Raw genomic sequence first — 20,395 nt, 5'->3', positions numbered from 1 at the left:
TTGCTCCTCCCCACCCCTGCCCTCCAGCCCCAGCCTTCCCCACAGGGCTCCTGCCCCGGCCTCCTCCCTGGCCTCCACGCCTCCACTCTGCCAGAGGCGTGTTTCTGAAACTCACATCTGACCCTGTCCCTCTCCCGCTTCCCTGTGACTCCCCATGGCGCTGGGGCTGAGCTCCCAGCATCTCAGCCTGGCACTCAGGACTCTTCACCGAGCTTCCCTGAGCTGTCTCATGCGTGTCCCATTTCAGTGACAGCCTCAGCTGTCTTCAGGGTCCTCTTGGACGTCCCCCGCCCAGCAGTAAGTTTCTAAGTCCCCGTAGAGGACCGGGCTTCACAGACCTCTCTGCCACCCGTGACCTCGCCCTGGTCCCGCCTGGCCTCCTCCCCGGTCTCCCAGCCACCATGCTCCCTCGCTCTAACCTGTCCCCAGCAAGACAAGACACACGTTTCTCAATCTCAAATCGGACCTTTTCCGTCCTTTGCCCCAAACCTTCCAAGATAAAAATCTCAAACTGCTTACTTCAGGTCCTCTCACGTCCATGTCCACTTGAGCCTCCCTTTCCTGTCCCCAGGCTTCTGTCAGGGCTCACAGGCTCCTGCAGACTTGTCCCTACCTCCTGCACACCCATCAGCCCCATATCTGCAATCCCCCCTCCATTAGGACTCTGCCGGCCCTTCCAGTCTAACCTAGGTCTCCTGTTGTTCACCCTCAATACTTCTGTACTTTTCTTTGGCAACGCCGCGTGGATCGTCATGATATATTTATTGGCACTATTACGTGTCTCCTGTCTGTCTCCTGCTGCTCTGTGGGCTCCGAGAGAGCAGGGACAGGGTGTATCTTGGGGTGTATCACCACTGCATCCCCACCAGCCTATAAACGGCCTGCGATAAATGGGCCAATTAATTATTGTGGCTTTGTTTTTTTTTTGGTGCAAATTTTGTGCAAAGTTCTGCCCACTTGTTTCAATACGCTGGGGGCCCCCCCCCACGCCTAGGACTCTGCACACCTGTTTGTGTGCATTGCCAACTGGAATCCGTGTTTGCTCACTCAAGAACAGTTTGCTGAGCACCTACTATGTGCTTGCATTTGACTTGCAGATACATCTAGAAAAATGAGACCGACGGGTGAACAGAAATGTCCCCTGTGCTGGGGGCTGGGGATTCTGCCTTCATGGAGTTCATATTCCAAAGGGAAGGAGAGATCACAGCCAGATAAAACATGTATCAGGGCGCAATATGCACAGCAAAGAAAAACAAAGCAGGGGAGGGAACACCAAGGGGCGAGGGTGCCATTTTAAACAGGGTGGTCAGGGAAGACCCCTCCTACCCTATGATTAAGATCCGAAGTAAATTAGCAAGTGAATCATGGAGGAAAGGGCATTCTCGGCAGAAGGAACAGCTGAGACGAAGGCCTGGAGGCAGGTATGTGAAGAACTTCAAGGAGACAGGCGTCTGGAATGGATGGTAAGGTTAGGGAGGGCCTCGGACCAGCGAGGAAGACACAGGACGGGAGTATTGGGTGCACAGCAGAATGACTCATTATGTCTATTTCCAAATGATTACCACCCTAAGTCCAGTTATACCATCCGCCACCACACAGACACCAAAGTTTTTTATCTTGTGATGAGAACTTTTTAAAAAAAGACTTATATTTTTAAGTAATCTCTACACCCAACGTGGGGCTCGAACTTACAACCCCAAGATCAAGAGTTGCACGCTCTTCTACCCAAGCCAGCCAGGTGCCCTGTGATGAGAACTTCTAAGACGTACTCTCTTAGCAACTTTCAAATATGCAAAGCAGTATTTTTTTTTCTTTTTCTTTTTTGAGTAAACTCTACCCCCTGGCATGGGGCTCAAACTCAGGACCTCAAGATCAAGAGTCACGTGCCCTCATGAGCCAGCCAGGCGCCCCTACAGTACTGTTAACTATATTCTCTAGGCTATCCATTACATCCCTGTTTCCATGACTTCCAGCTTTCTTGGATTCCACACATAAGTGAGATCATGCGGTTATTTGTCTTTTCTGACTTACTTAGCATGATGCTGTCAAGGTCCATCCAAGTTGTTGCAAATGGCAGGATTTTCTTCTTTTTCACGGCTGAGTAATATCCCGTCATATACCTGTGTGTTTATGTCACATTTCCCTTATCCATTCATCTGCTGATGGACACTGGGGTCCTTTCTGTTTTGGTCCTTTCTGTGAATAATGCTGCCATAAACATGGGAGTGCAGCTCTCTTTGAGATACTGATCTTATTTCCTTTGGATATATACCCAGCAGGAGGATCACTGGGTCATATGGCAGTTCTATTTTTTATTTTTGGAGAAACTTCCACACCGTTTTCCCTTATGGCTGTACCAACTTATCTTCCCACCAACAGTGCGGAAGAGTTCCCCACTGCGGAGTGGGGGTGGGGTGGGTTTAAGCAGGGCAGAGACCTGGTTTGATCTGGTTTTCGAGGATCCCTCTAAGACCAGTAGGTGAAAGGTTGGCGAGAAACGTTCTAACAGAGAGGTCAGGACCTGGCCACAGCACACGGAGCCTTAGAATACTGCGACATGATGCACCAGGAAGGGACCCAGCCCGAATCTGGTCTAATTCCCACTTTATGGGGTATTCCTGGAATGGAAAGACATCTTGAGTGGCACCGCGGAGACGGTGTCAGCCAAATCCGGGATGTGAAAATTTGTACAGGGCAAGTGACCTAGTTTCTTAAGAAACAAGTGGCGTATACGAGTTGAGGAATGGCTGCAGATTTCAAAGACCCAAGAGGCTCACAGAAAGGCCCTGTGTGGTGAGTTTGAGGGTCCTTGTTCGAACAAACCCAACTACCAAGTATACTTAATGAGACTGTTGGGGAAATGTGAATATGGAGACCACAGGTTCAGGAATTGTGAGAGGGCTGCAATGTGTGTTTGTTGTGACTTCTAAAAAAATGCGAGGGGGAGGGGTGCCTAGGTGGCTCAGTCAGTTGGTTAACCGTCCTACTCAGGCTCAGGTCACAGGTCTCAGGATCCTGAGACAGCCTGGAGCAACAGCGGGGGGGCGTGGGGGGGGGGTTCTGCTGGAGATTCTCTCCCCCTCCCCCTGCCCCACCCATCCTGTGCTCTCTCTCTCAAATAAATAAACAAACAAATAAATAAATAAATAAATATTTTTTAAAAAGGTAAAGGGGGGAATTACTGCTTAATAAGTAAAGAGTCTTTTTGGGGGATAATCAAAATTTTTGAGGGCAGTAGTGATGGCTACACAGCATCGCGACTGTTTACCACCACTGACTGACACACTTACGAGTGGTTAAAATGATCAATGTTATGTGTATTTTAGCACACACACACACACACACACACACACACACACAGAACTGAAGACCGCAGAAATGCTACATTTTCACTTTCAGGTCCAGTAATTTGTATTAAGCCCTTCTGGGTTGAGATTTTTCTTCTACTTGCTACTGAAATGATCCTAACTCAGGCCGGCTTTCATACTGATGCAGACGGTCCCTCCCTCTCCAGGTAGCGGGTCTGATGGTATTTCTGATCCCAGACTTCCCTTAGTGTGAATTAATTAATAATAATCTCCACGCCCAGTGTGGGGCTCACACTCACCACCCCGCGATCAAGCGTCTCACGCTCCACTGACTGACCCGGCCAGGCGCCCCTCATGAAAAAAAAATTTTTTTTATAGAGAATTGTGTTTTCCTTTTTTTAAATATTTTATTTATTTATTCGACAGAGATAGAGACAGCCAGCGAGAGAGGGAACACAAGCAGGGGGAGTGGGAGAGGAAGAAGCAGGCTCACAGTGAAGGAGCCTGATGCGGGGCTCGATCCCATAATGCCGGGATCACACCCTGAGCCGAAGGCAGACGCTTAACCACTGAGCCACCCAGGCGCCCCACAACTGAGCCACCCAGGCGCCCCCATGAAAAACTTTTTAAACAAGGCAACTTGTAGCTAATGACATAGGCTTTGCATGAACCAGTGTTTGCAGTGCACTTTGAAACACCTAAAAGGCAAGCGGGAAGGACAGGCGGATGGCAGTGTGCTCAGCGGCGTGGTGGGCTGCCCGTGGGAGAGTCCGAGCAGCACCACGCAGAGGTCACAGTGTCATTCCCTCAAGTGTGCTGCGTGTTGGAAAACTGTCATAAAATTGGCGGGGATATTCTTCACTATTAGAAATGCATATTCAGTGGTTTCCTGGAATTTGCTTCTTTTTTTTTTAAAGATGCATTTATTTATTTTTTTGGAGAGAGAGTGAGAGCACCTCAGTGGGGAGAGAAGCAGAGGAAGAGAGACAAGCAGACTCCCCGCTTACTTTGGAGCCCGATGCGGGTCTCTATCTCACAACCCTGAGATCATGACCTGATTCAAAACCAAGACTCCACGCTTAACCGACTGAGCCACCCAGGTGCCCCCGGGATTTGTTTTAAAGCGATAACAGGGGCGCCTGGCTGGCTCAGTCGGTGGAGTGTGCGACCCTCGATCTGGGGGTTTTGAGTTTGAGCCCCACGTTAGGTGGAGAGAGTACTTAAAAAGCTAAAAAAAAAAAAAAAATCTTAAAAAAAATCAAATAAAAACAATACAATCCTAAGAGTGATAGCGGAAATAAAACTAGCAGAAAGTTGACAGCTATCAAATGAGGCCAGGTGACGGGCCCAGGGGTTCATTGCACTAGACTCTCTGCTTCTGCGTGCTTGAAAACGTCCTTACTAGGTAATTAACAAAAAAGATGTGTCCGCTTTCCTTATGGAGGGAGAGCAGGAGGAAAAGTGCCTGTGCAAAAGGCAGAGCTTGGTTAGGAATCGGGCTCCAGCAGCTTTTGGAAGGGGAGAGCTCCCAGGGCCTGCCTGGATCGGAACGTCACCTGCAGGCTTTCCCTGGCTGCCCCCCCTCCAGCCCCCCCTCCCCCAGGCAGCTCTGCTGGCTACCTTCTCCCGGTCCACACCCCCCTCCCCCCATCAGCCTCACCGGAAGTGAGGCCCAGGACAGGCCCCCCTCCCCCCACCTCCACATCTGGTACTGATGTCAACAGCCAGGGTGGGCGGGGGCCCTGTTTTTTAGCTCCCGCCCAGCCTCGAGGGAGGGGCGGATCCCCCCATCCCCACCCCTTACTCACAATGACAGACACTGTCGCAGGCACACCAGGCCCTGCTATGGGCCAGACCGGGGGCCAGAAATGAACTTTTATTGCAAAATGGGGACCTTCAAGTCACAAGGACGTCGGAGCTGGCCTCTTCCCTGACACAAGGAGTTGGAATCTGGCCCCTCCTTGGTCATCTAGCCCCCTCCACCAGGTCTAACTGGGACTTGGGGACGGGAGGTGGGTCAGTGGGTGTGTGTGTGTGGGGGGCAGGCCGGGGAGGCTTTTAATGTGGTTGCATAAGCAGGAGGGGGAGGTGTCTCTCTGATCGGAGGGTCTCATGAGTCCAAATTTACTTGGTTCCCAGGGCTGTGTGCCCAATTCCACACTGGGCGTATATTTGTATTTGGGAGAATTTGAGGATCAAGGTGTTTGGAAGGGGTGTCCTTGAGGGCTGAAGGCCTGGAGGAGGCTGGGGCTGTGCCCCCCCCCCCCAGGAATGGTGTGTCTCACTGGGAAGATAATTTGGGAGCCGGACGGTGCCATGTGTAGGCTGGCTATGTGGTTTGGTGGTTGGGGGCATGTGGACGGCAATAGCCTGGATCGTGGCATTGCTGCATGAGAAAAGGCACATTGGGGCTGAAGACAGGGACAGTCTCTCTGTGCGGGGACATGACCCAGAAAGGGGCATGTTCACCTGTGCACCCAGGCTCCCAGAATTGGCAGGTGGATGGGTGAAGAGGGCTCGTGGGCCCTGAACACAGTGGCTGCTTCCGTGGCTCGTGAAGGGAGGAGCCAAACTCCCACATGTGGGTTGTGAATCGAGGGAAGCTGTGTTGTGTATGAGATGGTGTGTTATCTGGGTCCGTGTCCGTGATTCCAGACGAACTGAGTCTATGTCTATGGAAAGCCGGTGGGGCAGAGTTGCCTCGTGGCCCTCATGGCCGCGTGAGGTATGTGGCTGCGTGTCTCAACAGCTGTCTGGGCTGAGTGAGTGGGGCCCTGGGGACATGGAGGCCGAGTATCTGCGTGACTGACTCTAGCACAACTACAGGTGTGTGAATGTGGCTGCCTGGGGTGTAGACTTGTGGTTCTGGAGACACGACGATGTTCACGCCCACCTCCCACGGCTCCCCTCTCCTTCATCGGGTACACATGGTGGGGGGAGGTTAGCGGGGCCGGACTTGCAGCTGGAAAGCTGGGGGGATGTTGAAAAGGCCACTGACAGCTGGCTGGAGGCTCAGGGCCCCCGGAGGGCAGGGGCTCTCCAGGGAGAAGGCCTGCAGGATGGCGGTGAGGAGGAGGAAGAGCTCTGCCCGCGCCAGGCCCTCTCCGAGGCAGACACGCTTACCTGGAGGGAACAGGGAGGTGGGACTGGGTCAGCCCTCCTCATACCCAGCGTGGGGAGGACGGGCAGGGGAGCAGGGACCGGCCCAGCAGGTACCTAAGGAGAAGGGCAAAAATGCCTCCTGCTTCTGGAACCGTCCATCCGCATCTAGGAATCGGTCCGGATTGAATTCCTCTGGCTGTTTGAAGACCTCTGGATCATGCAGGACAGAGCCGAGGAGGGGGAAGACCTCAGTGCCCTGAAGAGAAGCAATAATAAATTTACTAATATCCTTCTGCGCTCAGGCCCGAGGGCAGAACACAAGAGTCTGGAGTGTCAGGGACACCCGTTCACAAAGCGCCACGGCATCCACATATTTCAAGGGCTTATTACGGCTGAGCATTTTATCAAGCATTTCATATTACGTGTATCTCACTCCCTCTCCCACATAAACACACACATACGCTCAAGCTCACTAAATCTTTTCAACAAGTCTACGAAGCAATTTCTAACATGATTCCCATTTGAGAGGTGGGAAAACTGAGTCCCCAAAACTTATGCAACTTGCTCAACGTAGCATCTGGACACGGGAGGGCCAGGTCTTTTTACGTTTTGTTTTTAAACTGTGTTGTGATTCATCTGTGGCTGTCCTAAGCCACCTGGCCCGGGTCCAGCTCTTTCCCACTGGGCTCTTCCAGAGGTAAAGCCCAGGGTGGGTAGGTGAGGGCTGTCCGGGAAGGCTCCCCAGCCCGGGGCTCCGAGCGGCAGCCGAGCTCAGTGACTGTGATCCCAGAGCTGTACAGTGGAGGAGATGCGAGGCAAAAGGACTGCCTTCGCCAGGGACTAGGGCTAGCAGGGCCTGAGCTGGGAAGGGGCGGGGGGCTCCAGGAGAAGACAGGCTCATAATAAGGCAGACAGCTGTGGCTAAAGCATAGGCCCTGGGTGTAAATCCCGCCTCTACCATTGTAGGCTAGATGACCCCGACAAGTCTTCTCAGCCTTCAAGGCCAGTTTCCTCATCTGTAAAATGGGCATGATAATAGCCTAGGGTTGCTCCAAAGATTAAACAAGATACTATGTTTGTGAGGCGTCTGGCGCAGAGCAAGTGCTCCGTCATTGATGCCTGTGGTTACATCATCATTATCAAGAGTGGTGACAGTCACTGTGTTAGCAACGGTTGCCGCTGCCAGGAACGGGGAACCGCCAGGGAACCCCCGCCCCGCGCCCAGCTCCCTGCACCAAGAGCTGAGTTGGTGTTTTGCAAGCATTATCTCGCAGGTTCCTTGAGATCCCAACTTAATACTATTACTGTTCCCGATTTAGAAGAGGGGTACAGGGAGATTAAGGGGGTGAAGTGATTTGCCCAAGGGTCCTGGTGTTACAGGTCTGATGCGAAAACGAAGCTCAAGGAGGGAGCTGCTTGCGGGCGGGCACCTGGGGTTTCCGGGCGGACATCGCCCCCTGGTGGTGCTGGAGATGAGTTGCCCTTTAATGGATCCAGGAGCTGGGCGGGGAGAAGGGTGGGAAGGAAGAGGAGAGACTCATTTGATGGTGAGACTCCTTCGGCCCTCAGTTCTTAGACTGCTTCCCTGTCTGTCACCTGTCACCCTTGGCATGTGATTGTCCTAGCCACCTTGGAAGGCGGTAGAATTAGGATATCCATTAGATAGGGAAACTGAGGCCCAGAGACAAAGTCAAAGGCAGGAGAAAGGCACACAGAAAGAAACACAGAGGGACCAAGGTGCAGAGAGAGGGACATGGAGAAAGAGGAGATATCAGAGAGAAGAGATAGAGACCAATACTCAGAAAAAGTCAGACACACAGACAGCCACAGACTCAGGTGGGAGGCGGAGACAGCCGCTGGGCGCGGCCGAGGGAGGCCCACCTGGGGCAGGGTGTACCCTCGGAAGCAGGTGGTCTTCGTGAGGGCGCGGGGCACTCCCATGGGCACCAGAGCCAGTAGCCGCTGCGCCTCATGCAGAACGGCGTCGGTGTAGGGGAGGCGGGCTCGGTCCCCCAGGCTTGGTGCGCGGCCGGCCCCCAGCTCCCGGATCAGCTCCTCCCGCACACGCTCTGCACCCAGGAAGAGGGGGACGGGAGGTCAGAGGTGGGGTGGGGCCCTGCCACTCTACCCTCGGAATCCCCATCTTCTCAGAGTGGTTAGTGGCTGGGGGGAGGCTGGCAGGCGGGGACAAGGAGTCCCCCAGGCTTCGCTGAGCTCGGGTCCCTGATGTCCTGTGTGCTGGGCGCATTCCCACAGCAATTCTGTGAGGTGGGTACCATTATCCATCCCCATTTCCCAGATGAGGAAACCGAGGCCCAGAGAGCTGAAGTCACGGCGGACTCCATTCCCCCGAGGCCACCAGACCCTAAGCCCCATCTTCCAGGTCAGCCCCCCCATTGGCTTGACAGCATTTAATGCAGCAGCCTGACCCCCAAATCCTGGACTTCCCTGGAGCTCACGCCCCACCCTGCCTCTCAGCCAGGTACCCTCCCGCACCATCGAAGCTTCATTTCCTGGCTGGGCCCTGATGACCCCATATTTTTTTTTTCTTTTCTTTTCTTTTCTTTTTTTTTTTTTAAAGATTTTATTTATTTATGTGACAGAGAGACAGCCAGCGAGAGAGGGAACACAGCAGGGGGAGTGGGAGAGGAAGAAGCAGGCTCATAGCGGAGGAGCCCGATGTGGGACTCGACCCTGGCACGCCGGGACCACGCCCCGAGCAGATGGCAGATGCTTTAACGACTGCGCTACCCAGGCGTCCATTTCTTTTCTTTTTTTAAGTAATCTCTATGCCCAATGTGGGGCTCAAAGTCATAACCCCGGGATCAGGAGTCATGTGCTCTATCAACTGAGCCAGCCAGGTGTCCTCCCCAGCTTTAAGTAAACTTTATGCCCATCATGCTGCTGGAACTCAGGACCCCGAGAGCAAGGACCCTCCCCTACTCGGCATCCTTCCATGGCTCCCCATTGTTCAGGATCAGGTATACAAGGTACCCTCACTTCCATCCCCAGGGCTGGCTGGCACAAAAGCCTCCTACCTTGGACCTGAGGGTACTTCAGCAGAAGCAAGAGGGTATAGCGGACCGTGGTGCTGACTGTGACCGTCCCGGCGAACAGCAGATAGATGACCGTCATCAGCAAGTTCTTGTCAGTCAATTCTGTGCTTGGGTCCTGCTCCTCCTGGGAGAAACCAGGCAGAGGGGCTCAGAGAACTCAGGCTGCGGGGAATAATAGAAGGCCAGCAAACAGCCACGCCTGGGGTGCGACACAGCAAGTTCAAGCTTGGTCAGGGGGTTTGTATAAATGTTTGGGCAAGCAGGGAAGTGGACTCTTGATATTAGTTCTTTTTGGTTGCGATGCTTTTGAAAATGAAAGAGCATGGCCGCTATAAAAAACAAACAGAGAATGACATGTGGTTAGGATGTGGACAAACGGGAGCCCTGTCCCCATCGGTGGGGCTGTCATACGCTGCAGCTGCTATGGAGAATGGGATAGGTCCCTTAAAAAATTAAAATAGAATTACCCTACGATCCAGCAATTCCATTTCTGGGCACGTACCCCAACAAGTGAAAAGCAAGGTCTCGAAGGGGTATCTGTACACCCACGTTCCCAGCAGCGTTATTCGCAACGGCCAAAAGGGGGAGACACCCCAAGTGTCCACTGATGGATGAATGGATAAGCCAAATGTGGTCTATCCATGTAGTGGAAGAAGGATTCAGCCTTAAAAAGGAAGGAAATGCCGTCCCCCGCTCCGACACGGACGGACCTTGAGGACACCACGCTAAGTGAAATAAGCCAGTTGTAAAAGGATAAATACTGTAGGGATTCCACTTACACGGGGTCCTGAGAGTAGGAAACTCGTAGAGACAGAAAGGTGGTTGCCAGGGGCTGGGGAGGGGGACCGGGGAGCTGTTGTTTAACAAGTCGAGTTTCAGTTTGAGGGGCGCCTGGGTGGTTCAGTCGTTAAGCATCTGCCTTTAGCTCGGGTCATGATCCCAGGGTCCTGGGATCGAGCCCCGCATCGGGCTCCCTGCCCAGCGGGAAGCCTGCTTCTCCCTCTCCCACTCCCCCTGCTTGTGTTCCCTCTCTTGCTGTCTCTCTCTCTGTCAAATAAATAAAATCTTAAAAAAAAAAAAAAAAGACTATTTAAAAAAAAAAAAAAAGAGTTTCAGTTTGAGAAGACGAAAAATGTTCTGGAGATTATCTACACAACGGACGGATTCCCAGCTATACCTGAGTGGGGGCTCCAAGCCACCAGCCCCATTCAGCGTCCGCCCCCCGGCCCTGACCTTCCCCTACCTTTGCCATCTTTAGCAGGAAGGCATCCACGATGTCGCACGGGGGGACTGAGGTGTCCAGGCTCTCCCTGTGTCTCTGCACCTGTTGGGCGGCGAAGGTGGCCAGGACGTTCAAGTGGCCGAGGAGCTGTGTGTGGGGGCCCGGTAGGGGCTTCAGGAGCCGGGAGAACATCTCGTAGGTCTGCGGGGAGAAGGGCAGTTGTTCCCATGGGGCCTAGCCCTGCAGCAGCATGGAGGGGTGCTCTGGGGGTTCCCTGGAAAAGGTGGCTAGAAAGGGGTCCCACCCACTTACCTGGCCCCACGGGGAGCTGACCCCCAGCACGGTGCCACCTGCCGCCCGGACTATGGCCTGGAACTCCTCATCCTCGTAGGGGAAGCGGAGGCCGAAGGTGAGGGAGCAGACGATGTTGGAGGTGGCCTGAGCCAGCAGCAGGGAGGGGTCAAATGGCCGTCCTGAGGGGGGGAGGGCAGGGGGGAGGGCCGTGCTGGAAGGGGGGCCAGACAAGACCAGGAGACAGCATCGAGAGAGACAGACAGGGAAACAAAGACAGACGGAGAAACAGAGAGGGAAGGAGACAGACAGGGAGAGACTGGGCAAAAGACAGATAGGGAGAAAGACAAGGAGAGAGGCAAAGACACAGACTTACAGGAGAGAAAAACAGAAGAAAGAGAAAGAAGTGAAGCAGAAAGAGTGAAGTGGCTGTACTGGGGACAGAGAGATCCCCGGGGAGACAGGAGGACAGAGACAGAAGGTGGAGGAGGAGCCGGAGGGGGCAGTGAACAGAGCCCTCCGCCCAGCCCCGGAGGGAAGGTCCCCCCACTCAGACATGCTGCAGGGGACCCCACGCTCACCCCACCCTGCTGACCTTCCATCCCCTGGAAGGCCTCCACCAGACACTGGGCCTCCGCCTGGATCAGCTCCTCGCCTTCTCGCTTCCCCATGCCCAGTTCCCGCAGGGCCAGTGTCGTGCAACCCCGCAGCTGTCTCCACCGTTGCCCATTGGCGAAGAAAACGCCTGCATGGAAGGAGAGACTCAGGGAGGGACTAGCCCCTCTCCTCACTCCCCAGGACTACTCCCTCCCTCCCAGTGAGGCACCCAGAGGCGGACTCTGCAGGCCCTGTGCTGAGTCCACTCCAGCCTAGCCCAGGGGTACGGACTCAGTAGGTGCTCAATAAATGCTTACTGTTGGGGCAGAGGGTGACGTTCTCCTGAGAAGCTGGTGACTGGGATTATCCAGGCTCCCTGTGCTCTGTGATGAACCCAGAGTGAAGACTTCCTTTCCCTTCCTTCCCTCCTTCCTTCCTTCCTTCTTTCCTTCCTCCCTCCTCCTTCCCTCCATCCTCCCTCCCTCCCTCCCAACATTTACAGAGAACTACTGGGTTCCCTGCCCCATGTCATTTGGAAGCTGAACTGGGAGAGAGAGGGGGATTGAACCGACATTTCCCTCCTTTAGCTAAATGTATGCTCTGGACAAAACCTTGCTTCTCTGACCTCAGGGACCCACATGTACAATGCCAGCCCCTAGGGGCCTCCAGGAAGCCTCCTCCAGGGTGTCCCCTGCTTACCCTCACACCGTGTCCCAAACTGGCCTCAGCACCTCTCCTCCTTCCTGTCTCAGCCCACTGTCCCTGGGCCCCTGACCCCTGGCCAGAGCCCTGGATGCCTCTTCCAACCACCCCCCTCCCTTCCACGCACCCCTACCCCAGAACAGCATAGTCCCCTCCCTGGGCTCCCGCACAGCGACCCGAGGATCTTTCTAGCTCTGACTTACGTCTTCCCTGCTTCCATCTATAGCCCCTAGAAAATCCCAAAGCTGAGCACTCTGGTGTGACTCAGGCCCTGCACGACCCACTTCCCTAGCTTTCTTACTTATCCTGCTACAACTGCACTGGCCTTCTCTCATTTCCTCAGTGGTGTCAGGATCCCCCCTCGAGGCCTCTGCCCCTACTGTTCCCTCTGCCTCGATCACTCACCTCTCCACCCTCACTGAACTAACTGCACTCATCCTCAGGTCTCACTGCAATTGTCATCTCCTCCGAGAAGCCTTCCTTGATTCCTCCCCGTCTCCCTCTCCTCCCCCGACCTGGGCCTGCTCTTAGAGCTGTACCTCTCGTTTTAGAATTCTATTCCTTCCCTCCAGTCCCATGACATGCCCACCTCTCCTAGACAGGACACCACATCTATCTTGGTCACCTCTGTGTCCCCAGTAACCACTATGGGGCCAGGCATGATAAAAATTTGTCAACTGAATGAATGAATGCTTCTTCTCTCCCCTCCATGCTTTTTTACTCCTCTGCCTGGAACACCCTTCCCGCTCACCCTAGGAGTTGGCGCCCAGATAACCCGTCTTTCAAGACTTCCTGGACATCTCCAACCAAACAGGCTGGGTCAGACACCACCTCTGGTTCCAGAAATTCAGGGATTCCCCTAGCCTGGCCCTGACCCCTCTGCCTTCCCCATCCTAGCCTGGTGACAGGTCTTTCTCCCCACTGGCCAACAAGCTCGGGGTCACTGCTGTGTCCTGACAGCGACCCCAACACCAGCCTTCTCCTTTCAGGCTTAGCAGAGAATCTTTTCGACACGTTAAGTGGTCCCACCCATTCCCAGTCCCTAGGAAGCTCTCCCTGTCCCTCCCAGTCCTGGAGGCTTCACCTGCAGCAGTGAGAAGACCACAACATCTCACCCAGGCCTCATTCAATCCTCAGGAGGACCCAAGGTAATGAACACTGTTATCACTCCATTCGATGGATGAGGAAGACAGGCCCAGCGACACTGAGCCATGCACAAAAGTCACACCGGTAAGTGGGGCAGGCTCTGAGCGAAGGAGACCGAAGTCCCCAGCTCTGCTCATGACTCACCGTGGCTGTCAAAGGTCCCGTCCAGCGTCGCCAACATTCCCCGCCCACTGAACTCCTCAGCCTGACCTCCCAGGGCCTCCTGCACAGCTTTGTGCCCGACCAGGACCACCACGCGCCGCCAGGGTCCCAGGTACACGGTGAACACCGGTCCGTACTTCTTACTCAGCTGGGGGTGGGGAGGAGGGAGGGGGTGCTGTGCGGCAGGCTATTGCCTCTTTCCCTCTAGGTGTCCCCATCAGGGCCCCATCACTGGATGAGGCAGCTAAGAGGAACCCTTCCCCTGCCCCCAGACAGAAGTAGCCCCTTTGGGAGGTTCAGTTCTCTTTTTGCACCAGGCTCCCAGTTCCCCTCCCCACAGAGTCCCCAACCCCTTACCTCCTACAGAGCCCCAAGTTCCGACCCTGAGACGACCTAGCACCACTCCTATCCCCCAACTCACACATATGGCAGCAAAAATGGGCAGCTGAGACTTTGGCCTCTCCTGATTCCTCAGCTCTTGCCCCACCCCAAAACTAGCCATCCTTCTCTATCACTCTGCTAAACCCTCAAGTTCTCAAGACCCCCCTTCCCTCCCCATGTCCTGAAGTCCCCCAGACTCCTTTTGACAGAAAACCTCTGGCCTCTTCCTCCCTCTCTCCCCCAAAGGTTAGAACTGCCTCAGCCTTCCTTCTTGCCCTCCTTCCCTGCCGCCCCGGGGCCCTCCAGTTCCCTCCCAGCTGAGCTCCACAGAACTCCCGCGCCCAGATTCTCTGCAGGCTTGTACCCGGAATCCTCCAGCCAAGCCTCCCCCTGCCGCCAGCGACCGCTCCCCCTTTTCTTCTCTGCCCCTTCCCTCCCCAGCTACCTCTCCCGCAGGGATAAACCTGCCAGCATCCCAGCATCAGCTTCTCTTCTGCTTCAGGGCTCCTGCCTCTGGCTTTAATCCCCTGCTTCTACACCCTCCCAGGATTCCGTCGGCCCCTCTGCCCAGTACCCCTGCCCCTGGATCCTGCTTCCTTCCCTGCTCTCATCCTCTCCAGGACTCTGCGGGCAGAAGCCTCTGCCCCTCCTAGCCCGTGTCCAGCACACCAGGGTCCTCTCTCCCCAGCACCACCCCCCTCCCCGTTCCCCTGGACCTTCTCAGCTCTGGAGCCCTGCTCCTGCCCCACCTCAGAACACCCCTGGCCCCTTTGCCCTTGCACCCTTGGCCTGGCTCCTCTGGGATACCTCAGGGCCTCTCTGCTTTCTCTCCCTGGGCATCCCCCCCTCTCCCGGCCCCGCCCCTGCCAGGGCGTCCCCGCGGCCCCTCACCCGCAGGAGCCCCGGGTACAGCGCCCCGGGCCGGAGCTGCAGGAGGTTCCCCAGCAGCGGCAGCGGCGTGGGCCCGGGGGGCAGGTGGCCTGGGGTCCGGGACAGCGCCAGCGTCAGCACCAAAAGCAGCAGCACCAGCAGCAGCGTCCAGGTGCCGGCCGCCTCCATCGCCGCAGGTCGGCTCCTTCTCCTGGTTCCCAGATGCTCCACGCGGCTGGGCCGGTCGGGGGCGGGAGCCGGGCGGCTCCTTCTGGACGAAATCCGGCCCAGGGGGCGGGGCACCCAGCCCCTCCCGCTACCTACAGGCAGGATTCTCTCCCCGCCGCCGGATTTCTTTCTTCCAGACCACCGCGGCCGCCCGCTGGGAGATCGGGCTCTCGCCCGGCTGTCTACCAGGTCACCCAGGTTCGGGGGGCGGAGACAGCGCCCTGGGCCCCAGGTAGGGCGTGGGCACACAGGAGGAGCCTGGAAGCCGGAGTCTTTGCCATCCGGGAGGCCACACCCCGTGCCTGGAGCGGTGACCCCGCACCGCCCTCCCCGGCTCCCACCCCCTTGCTCACGGTTGTCGGGGTGTGAGTTCGCGTGTGCGTGTGCGCGTTTCTGAGCCAATTTCCTCCAGCATCCTTCATCTTCCCCATGAACTAGGAGGAGGATTTGACCTTTAACAAGAGGCTCAGGGAGATAAATCGATTGGCTCCAGGCCACGCGGCTAACGAGTGGCAGTGGGGGATTTGAACTCCGGCCATGCTGAATGATTGATTGAATCATTCCTTCACTTAGAAGTTTCCTATAGCGGTTGGGAACATGATGTCTGAAGCCAGACTGCTTGAGTTCACGGCCTAGCTGCTGGGTGCCTCTGTTAACTCTTATAAAATGGGGATAGTTTTCAGGATTAAAAGGTTTATGTGCAAACAACTTCAAACAGGGCCAGGTGAATAGATAACAAGTTATCACGTAAATGTTAGCTAATATTCTTGCAACTAATTGTTACTGAGGTCCGACTATAAACAAGACTGTCTAGACCTGGAGATGCAGGTACGAGTGAGAGACGGGGCCCTCCCTTCCCTGAGCTCATAATGATATGCCAATGAAGTCATAAATTAAGGTAATTTCAAGTTGTTCAAAGGTTTGCCAGGGCCATGAGCTCTTTGAGGAAGACAGTTACAATGTCAGGTCCATGCGGTTTGGTTCAAAGCTGTAACCCCAGTGTCTAGAGCAGTGCCGGGCACACAGTAGGTGCTCAGTAAATATTCTCGTTGCATCGGAAGACTGAATGTAAGATGAAGTCAGCCAGGAGGTATGTGGGGACCTGGAAAACAATCAACATTGTATTTCTCCTGCAAAAGGAAGCAGGTGGGGGGGTTTCCAGCCGAACAAGTTACTTAGTTTCCTTTGTACTTTCATTAAACATTTTATTATGAAAAATTTCAAACCTATAGTAGATATTTGTATATTCACCACCTAGATTCCCCCAATAACACGTTACTTAATCGTTGCTGTGTTGCTTCCCTATTCATCTTGCACCATCCATCCATCTTATTTTTGGGGGCGATGCGTTTCAGACAGTTGCAGACCAGGACACCTCACAATGCAACAGCATGCGTCATTTGCTACAGTTCAATATTTGTTTACCGGGCATTTCCCCCACCCCAGGTAAGTTTACATACGGTGAAATGCACATATCTTAACTGTGTTTAAGATGCATTTCAACAACTACATACATCTACGTGACCCCAACTGCTATCTGGATACAGTTACTGTCTTTCCATAAACCTTCCCCCATGCCTCTTCTCAGCCAACCCCCCCCCCGTCATCTCCCCTCCACTCATCACCGTCTGCCCCCATCCAGATTATTTTTCTCTTTGCATTTATTATTTTTTAAAAAAGATTTTATTTATTTATTTGTCAGAGAGCCCGTTGTGGGACTTGATCCCAGGACCCTGAGATCATGACCTGAGCCAAAGGCAGATGCTTAACCGACTGAGCCACCCAGGGGTCCCTTCTCTTTGCATTTAAAGAGATCTTTTTGGCTACCCTGTGGTGAATGAATTGTGGGTGACTGGGGAGCAGGTGGACTGGGGAGCAAATGAAGAAAAAACCAAGAACCTAAGGGTAAGCAAGGTCCAGGCAAGTGATGCCCGTGGCATGGAGCCGGGTGGGCGGTGGTGGGGAGAGAAAAAAATGGATAAATGTGGGATGTCTGTGGAGGTGGAGCCTGCAGGATTTGCTGACAAATTGGGTTTGACAGTGAAGGAAGGAATCAAGGTCAACCTGTCAAATACAAACAGTTCTGGTGTCAGGTAGGAGAGATTTTCTGCTAGAAGACTGTTACACGAGAGAGGAGAGACTATTGCATAAGACAGGAAACAAGACGAGAATCTGTTAACCCAGAAGGATGTTTTCTAGTGAAACAAATTATTTTTACCACTACTCCTAGATTTGTTGCCCTGGGCAAGTAGAAAGATGTTGATGCTTTTTCTAGAGGCTGGAAAGATTAGGGAGCCTAGGGGAACCAGAGGTGGGAAGCGGATGGAGCAGGTTTTGCAGGAGGTCAGGGAATCAGGAATTCTCATTTGGTTTCATTAAGTTTGAGATGCCTATTGGCTGTCGCAGGACTAAAGCCCCAGTGGACAGAAAGGGTAGAGATTGGTTTTGGGATCTCCTGGAACTCTCCAGAACAAAGCAAAGGAGAAACTAAGAACTGGCACCTACTTTGTGCCACCTCTTCTTTCCTGGCTTCAGGGCACACCCCTTGGATGCCGGAGGCTAGAATCAAGACCAGAGGAGATGGCAGGGAACATTGTGGCCACGTTTTGAGGGAAGCAGCTCTGGCCTAGGAGAGAAATTAGACGACTGCAATGGTTCTAGGAGTCTAACGTTTGTTTGTTTGTTTTTAAAATTTTATTTATTCATTTGAGAGAGAGATTGACAGAGCACAAGCAGGGGGAAAGGCAGAGGGAGAGGGAGAAGGAGACTCCCTGCTGAGCAGGGAGCCCAACCTGAGGCTCGATCCCAGGACCTGGAGATCATTACACAAGCTGACGGCAGACACTCAACCATCTGAGCCACCCAGACACCCCTAGGAGTCTACTGTTTTGAGATGACTTTGATTACAAATGTTAACCTTAAAAATAAAACTGCCAATTATTTTACTAGCAAACTATGGATTTCTTTGGGAATAGCAGAGAATTGCAATACAGGGGAAGCAGTCTACAGCGAAACCATAGGTAGGCAATCCAGAGAACACAACTGAAGTATGCTCTTTTATAGAGGAAGGGGTGGGGGCGTTGAGAAGCCTGTTCAAACAAAAAATCCATTGGAGCAACTTGGGAGTTGGAAGTACAGTGGCTTCCCATTGGCGGGCTCTGACTGTCTCTCATTGGCTGGGCTAGTGAGGTGGGGCGGAGCCAAGCTTTCCTTTCTCCCTCCAGTATTCGTGAAGTAGTATCCGTGCGCAAGGTTCTTCTCTTCCTGTTGGATTTGTAATTGACGTTGAGTGGCAGGGCGTGAGAACGCTCCCTGTCCAACCTCCCGACTCCGTTTCAGTGAGGTTTCCCTTTATTCATTTTTACCCAAGATCCTGTAGATAAGAAAACTTCCAAGTCCCCAAGATTCTAAAGGTTCCGAGACAAGACTTTAACCACTACCCTGGTAATAAAATTCAAGCCCCAAATGGCAGCATCCAACGCCCTTCAGAATCTGTCCACTGGCTGCTGAGTTTGACATCATCTTGGGCCACTCCGCTCTCTGCTCATGAAACTCCACTCACACTGGCCTTCTTTCAATTTCTTTTCTTTTTTAAGATTTATTTATTTATGGGACAGAGAGAGACACAGTGAGAGAGGTAACACCAGCAGGGGGAGTGGGAGAGGGAGAGGCAGAGGCGGACTCCCTGCTGAGCAGGGAGCCCAATGCGGGGCTCGATCCCAGAGCCCTGGGATCATGACCCCAGCCGAAGGCAGATGCTTAACGACTGAGCCACCCAAGCACCCCTTCTTTCAGTTTCTTGAACAGCAAAGCCAGACTCAGGGCCTTTGCACTAGCTCTCAGCCTGAAATGTCTGGCCTGGAGACTGAGGTTGGCTCATCCTCTGTTCCCAGCTCAAGGCCAATTCCCTCCAGAAGAGATTTTCCCAGACCACACAAATAGAATTAGCTCTCTCACTCCCCAGACCCTGCTTTAATTAATTAAATAAGGCATTTAATAAATATTAAACAAGTTTTTAAAGCACTTACCATAGTGCCTGGCATATAGGAAGCTTTGAATGTGTTTGTTAAATACAGAAACATTTTCTTCACAGCTTCTATCACTACCTGAAAGCATGTTTTACATGTATTTACATTTTTATTCTGCCTTCCTGCACCAGAATGTTCTCTCCATGAAGGGCGGGGACTTCTGTCTGGTTCACGGTTATGTTCCCAGTGTCTGACACACAGTAGGTACCCAATAAATATTTTGTTGAATGAATGAATACAATTTGTTAGGCTCTCAAATTCATGTAAAGAGCAATCAAGGTCTCCAAATTCTTGAGTCTAAAGACCAAAGAAGTCTCGTTCCCAACATGGATTTCACAGTAATGGAATCATCTCAGGGGGATCCCGGTCTCTCTTCACCCTGGGTGGCTGACAACTGACTCCCCTCCCCTACCAGCTACTTCTCATCAGACACCCTCTGATCTGGGCTGGGTGAGGCTGGAGCTCCTATGCATTTTCTTAGATTACTCGACAGGCTTCCATCCCCAGGGTTCCAGCAGGCTGCGTGGTGGTGGGTTCTGGAAATTGCTGGGGGGGGGGGTTATTTTGCTTGGGATCCTCCAAGCCTTATGGTTCTAGAACTTGGCTTGTGTGGGGATAAGCCATGTCTGCTCTCTGGCCCATGTACCTTCCCCCTGACTTTCTCTCCTCCCAGCCCTTCCCTCCCTCAAAGCTGCCCCACCCAGCACCCAGAACTGGGTGAAAGGAGAAGTGAAAGATGAGTCTTGCTTCCTTCCTGGCACCCCTGCCCTTGTGCTTCCCTAGATTCTAAGAGCATCCTTGGCTGTGAGTAACATCAGGGAATTGACTTTGTCATAGGAAGCAAAGCAGCGATATTTGTGAATCTGTTAAGTAAACAAAATTCAGCTGAGTAAATTTTAAAGCTCTAATTGGCCCTATTAAATGATTCATCAATCGGGCGGGCAGGATCCCATCTAACAAATACAGGAGCGCTCCAAGGAAATGTACAACATGGAAGGTTTTTACAGGAGGGTGGGGCAAGAAAGTTATTAGCATCGTTACATTGTTTGGAAAAAGCAAGGGTCTTATCGCGCAGATTACCTCATCTTTCTTTGGGGACTGGAGAGGGTCCAAGTGGCAGACTCATGGCGCTAATTGAAAAATTCCTGACAGACCGGTTAAGTCTACATTTTTGGGGGAGGTTGAAACTGCAGTTAGATTAAGTATGAAGCCCGGGTTTGGGAACTTGGTCTAAATGACACCATTTGGAGCCCTCCTGTTTTAAGTAAGCTCTGTGCCCAACGTGGGGCTTGAACTCAGGAC

General features: G+C 53.3%; 1 protein-coding gene across 1 annotated transcript; it reads right to left on the bottom strand.

Moving 5' to 3' along the window:
- Nucleotides 1–5,163: 5,163 nt before the first annotated feature.
- On the bottom strand, nt 5,164–15,336 carry CYP2S1 (cytochrome P450 family 2 subfamily S member 1). Its single transcript, XM_045782830.2, has 9 exons — nt 14,859–15,336; nt 13,569–13,734; nt 11,575–11,724; nt 11,001–11,161; nt 10,710–10,889; nt 9,449–9,590; nt 8,292–8,479; nt 6,525–6,666; nt 5,164–6,431 (listed from the first exon to the last, which is right to left on the bottom strand). The coding sequence occupies exons 1-9, from the start codon at nt 15,024–15,026 to the stop codon at nt 6,250–6,252; spliced, it is 1,479 nt and encodes a 492-aa protein (XP_045638786.2). The 5' UTR covers nt 15,027–15,336; the 3' UTR covers nt 5,164–6,249.
- Between the last annotated feature and the right edge of the window lie 5,059 nt (nt 15,337–20,395).

This window comes from Ursus americanus, chromosome 21, assembly GCF_024610735.1.
Source record: "Ursus americanus isolate L20-20 chromosome 21, mUrsAme1.1.p, whole genome shotgun sequence".
NCBI lineage: Eukaryota > Metazoa > Chordata > Mammalia > Carnivora > Ursidae > Ursus > Ursus americanus.
This window is presented reverse-complemented; position numbering and strand designations above follow the sequence as displayed.

Bases quoted from the DNA above. Each gene is read 5' to 3' on its own strand.
- CYP2S1 (XM_045782830.2), bottom strand. From the start codon at position 15,026: ATGGAGGCGGCCGGCACCTGGACGCTGCTGCTGGTGCTGCTGCTTTTG. The intron at 6,667-8,291 runs GTGGGCCTCCCT...GCTTCTCTTCAG, and splicing joins GAGGGTACACCCTGCCCCAG to GGCACTGAGGTCTTCCCCCT. The intron at 6,432-6,524 runs GTACCTGCTGGG...TGTTCCCTCCAG, and splicing joins ATTTTTGCCCTTCTCCTTAG to GTAAGCGTGTCTGCCTCGGA.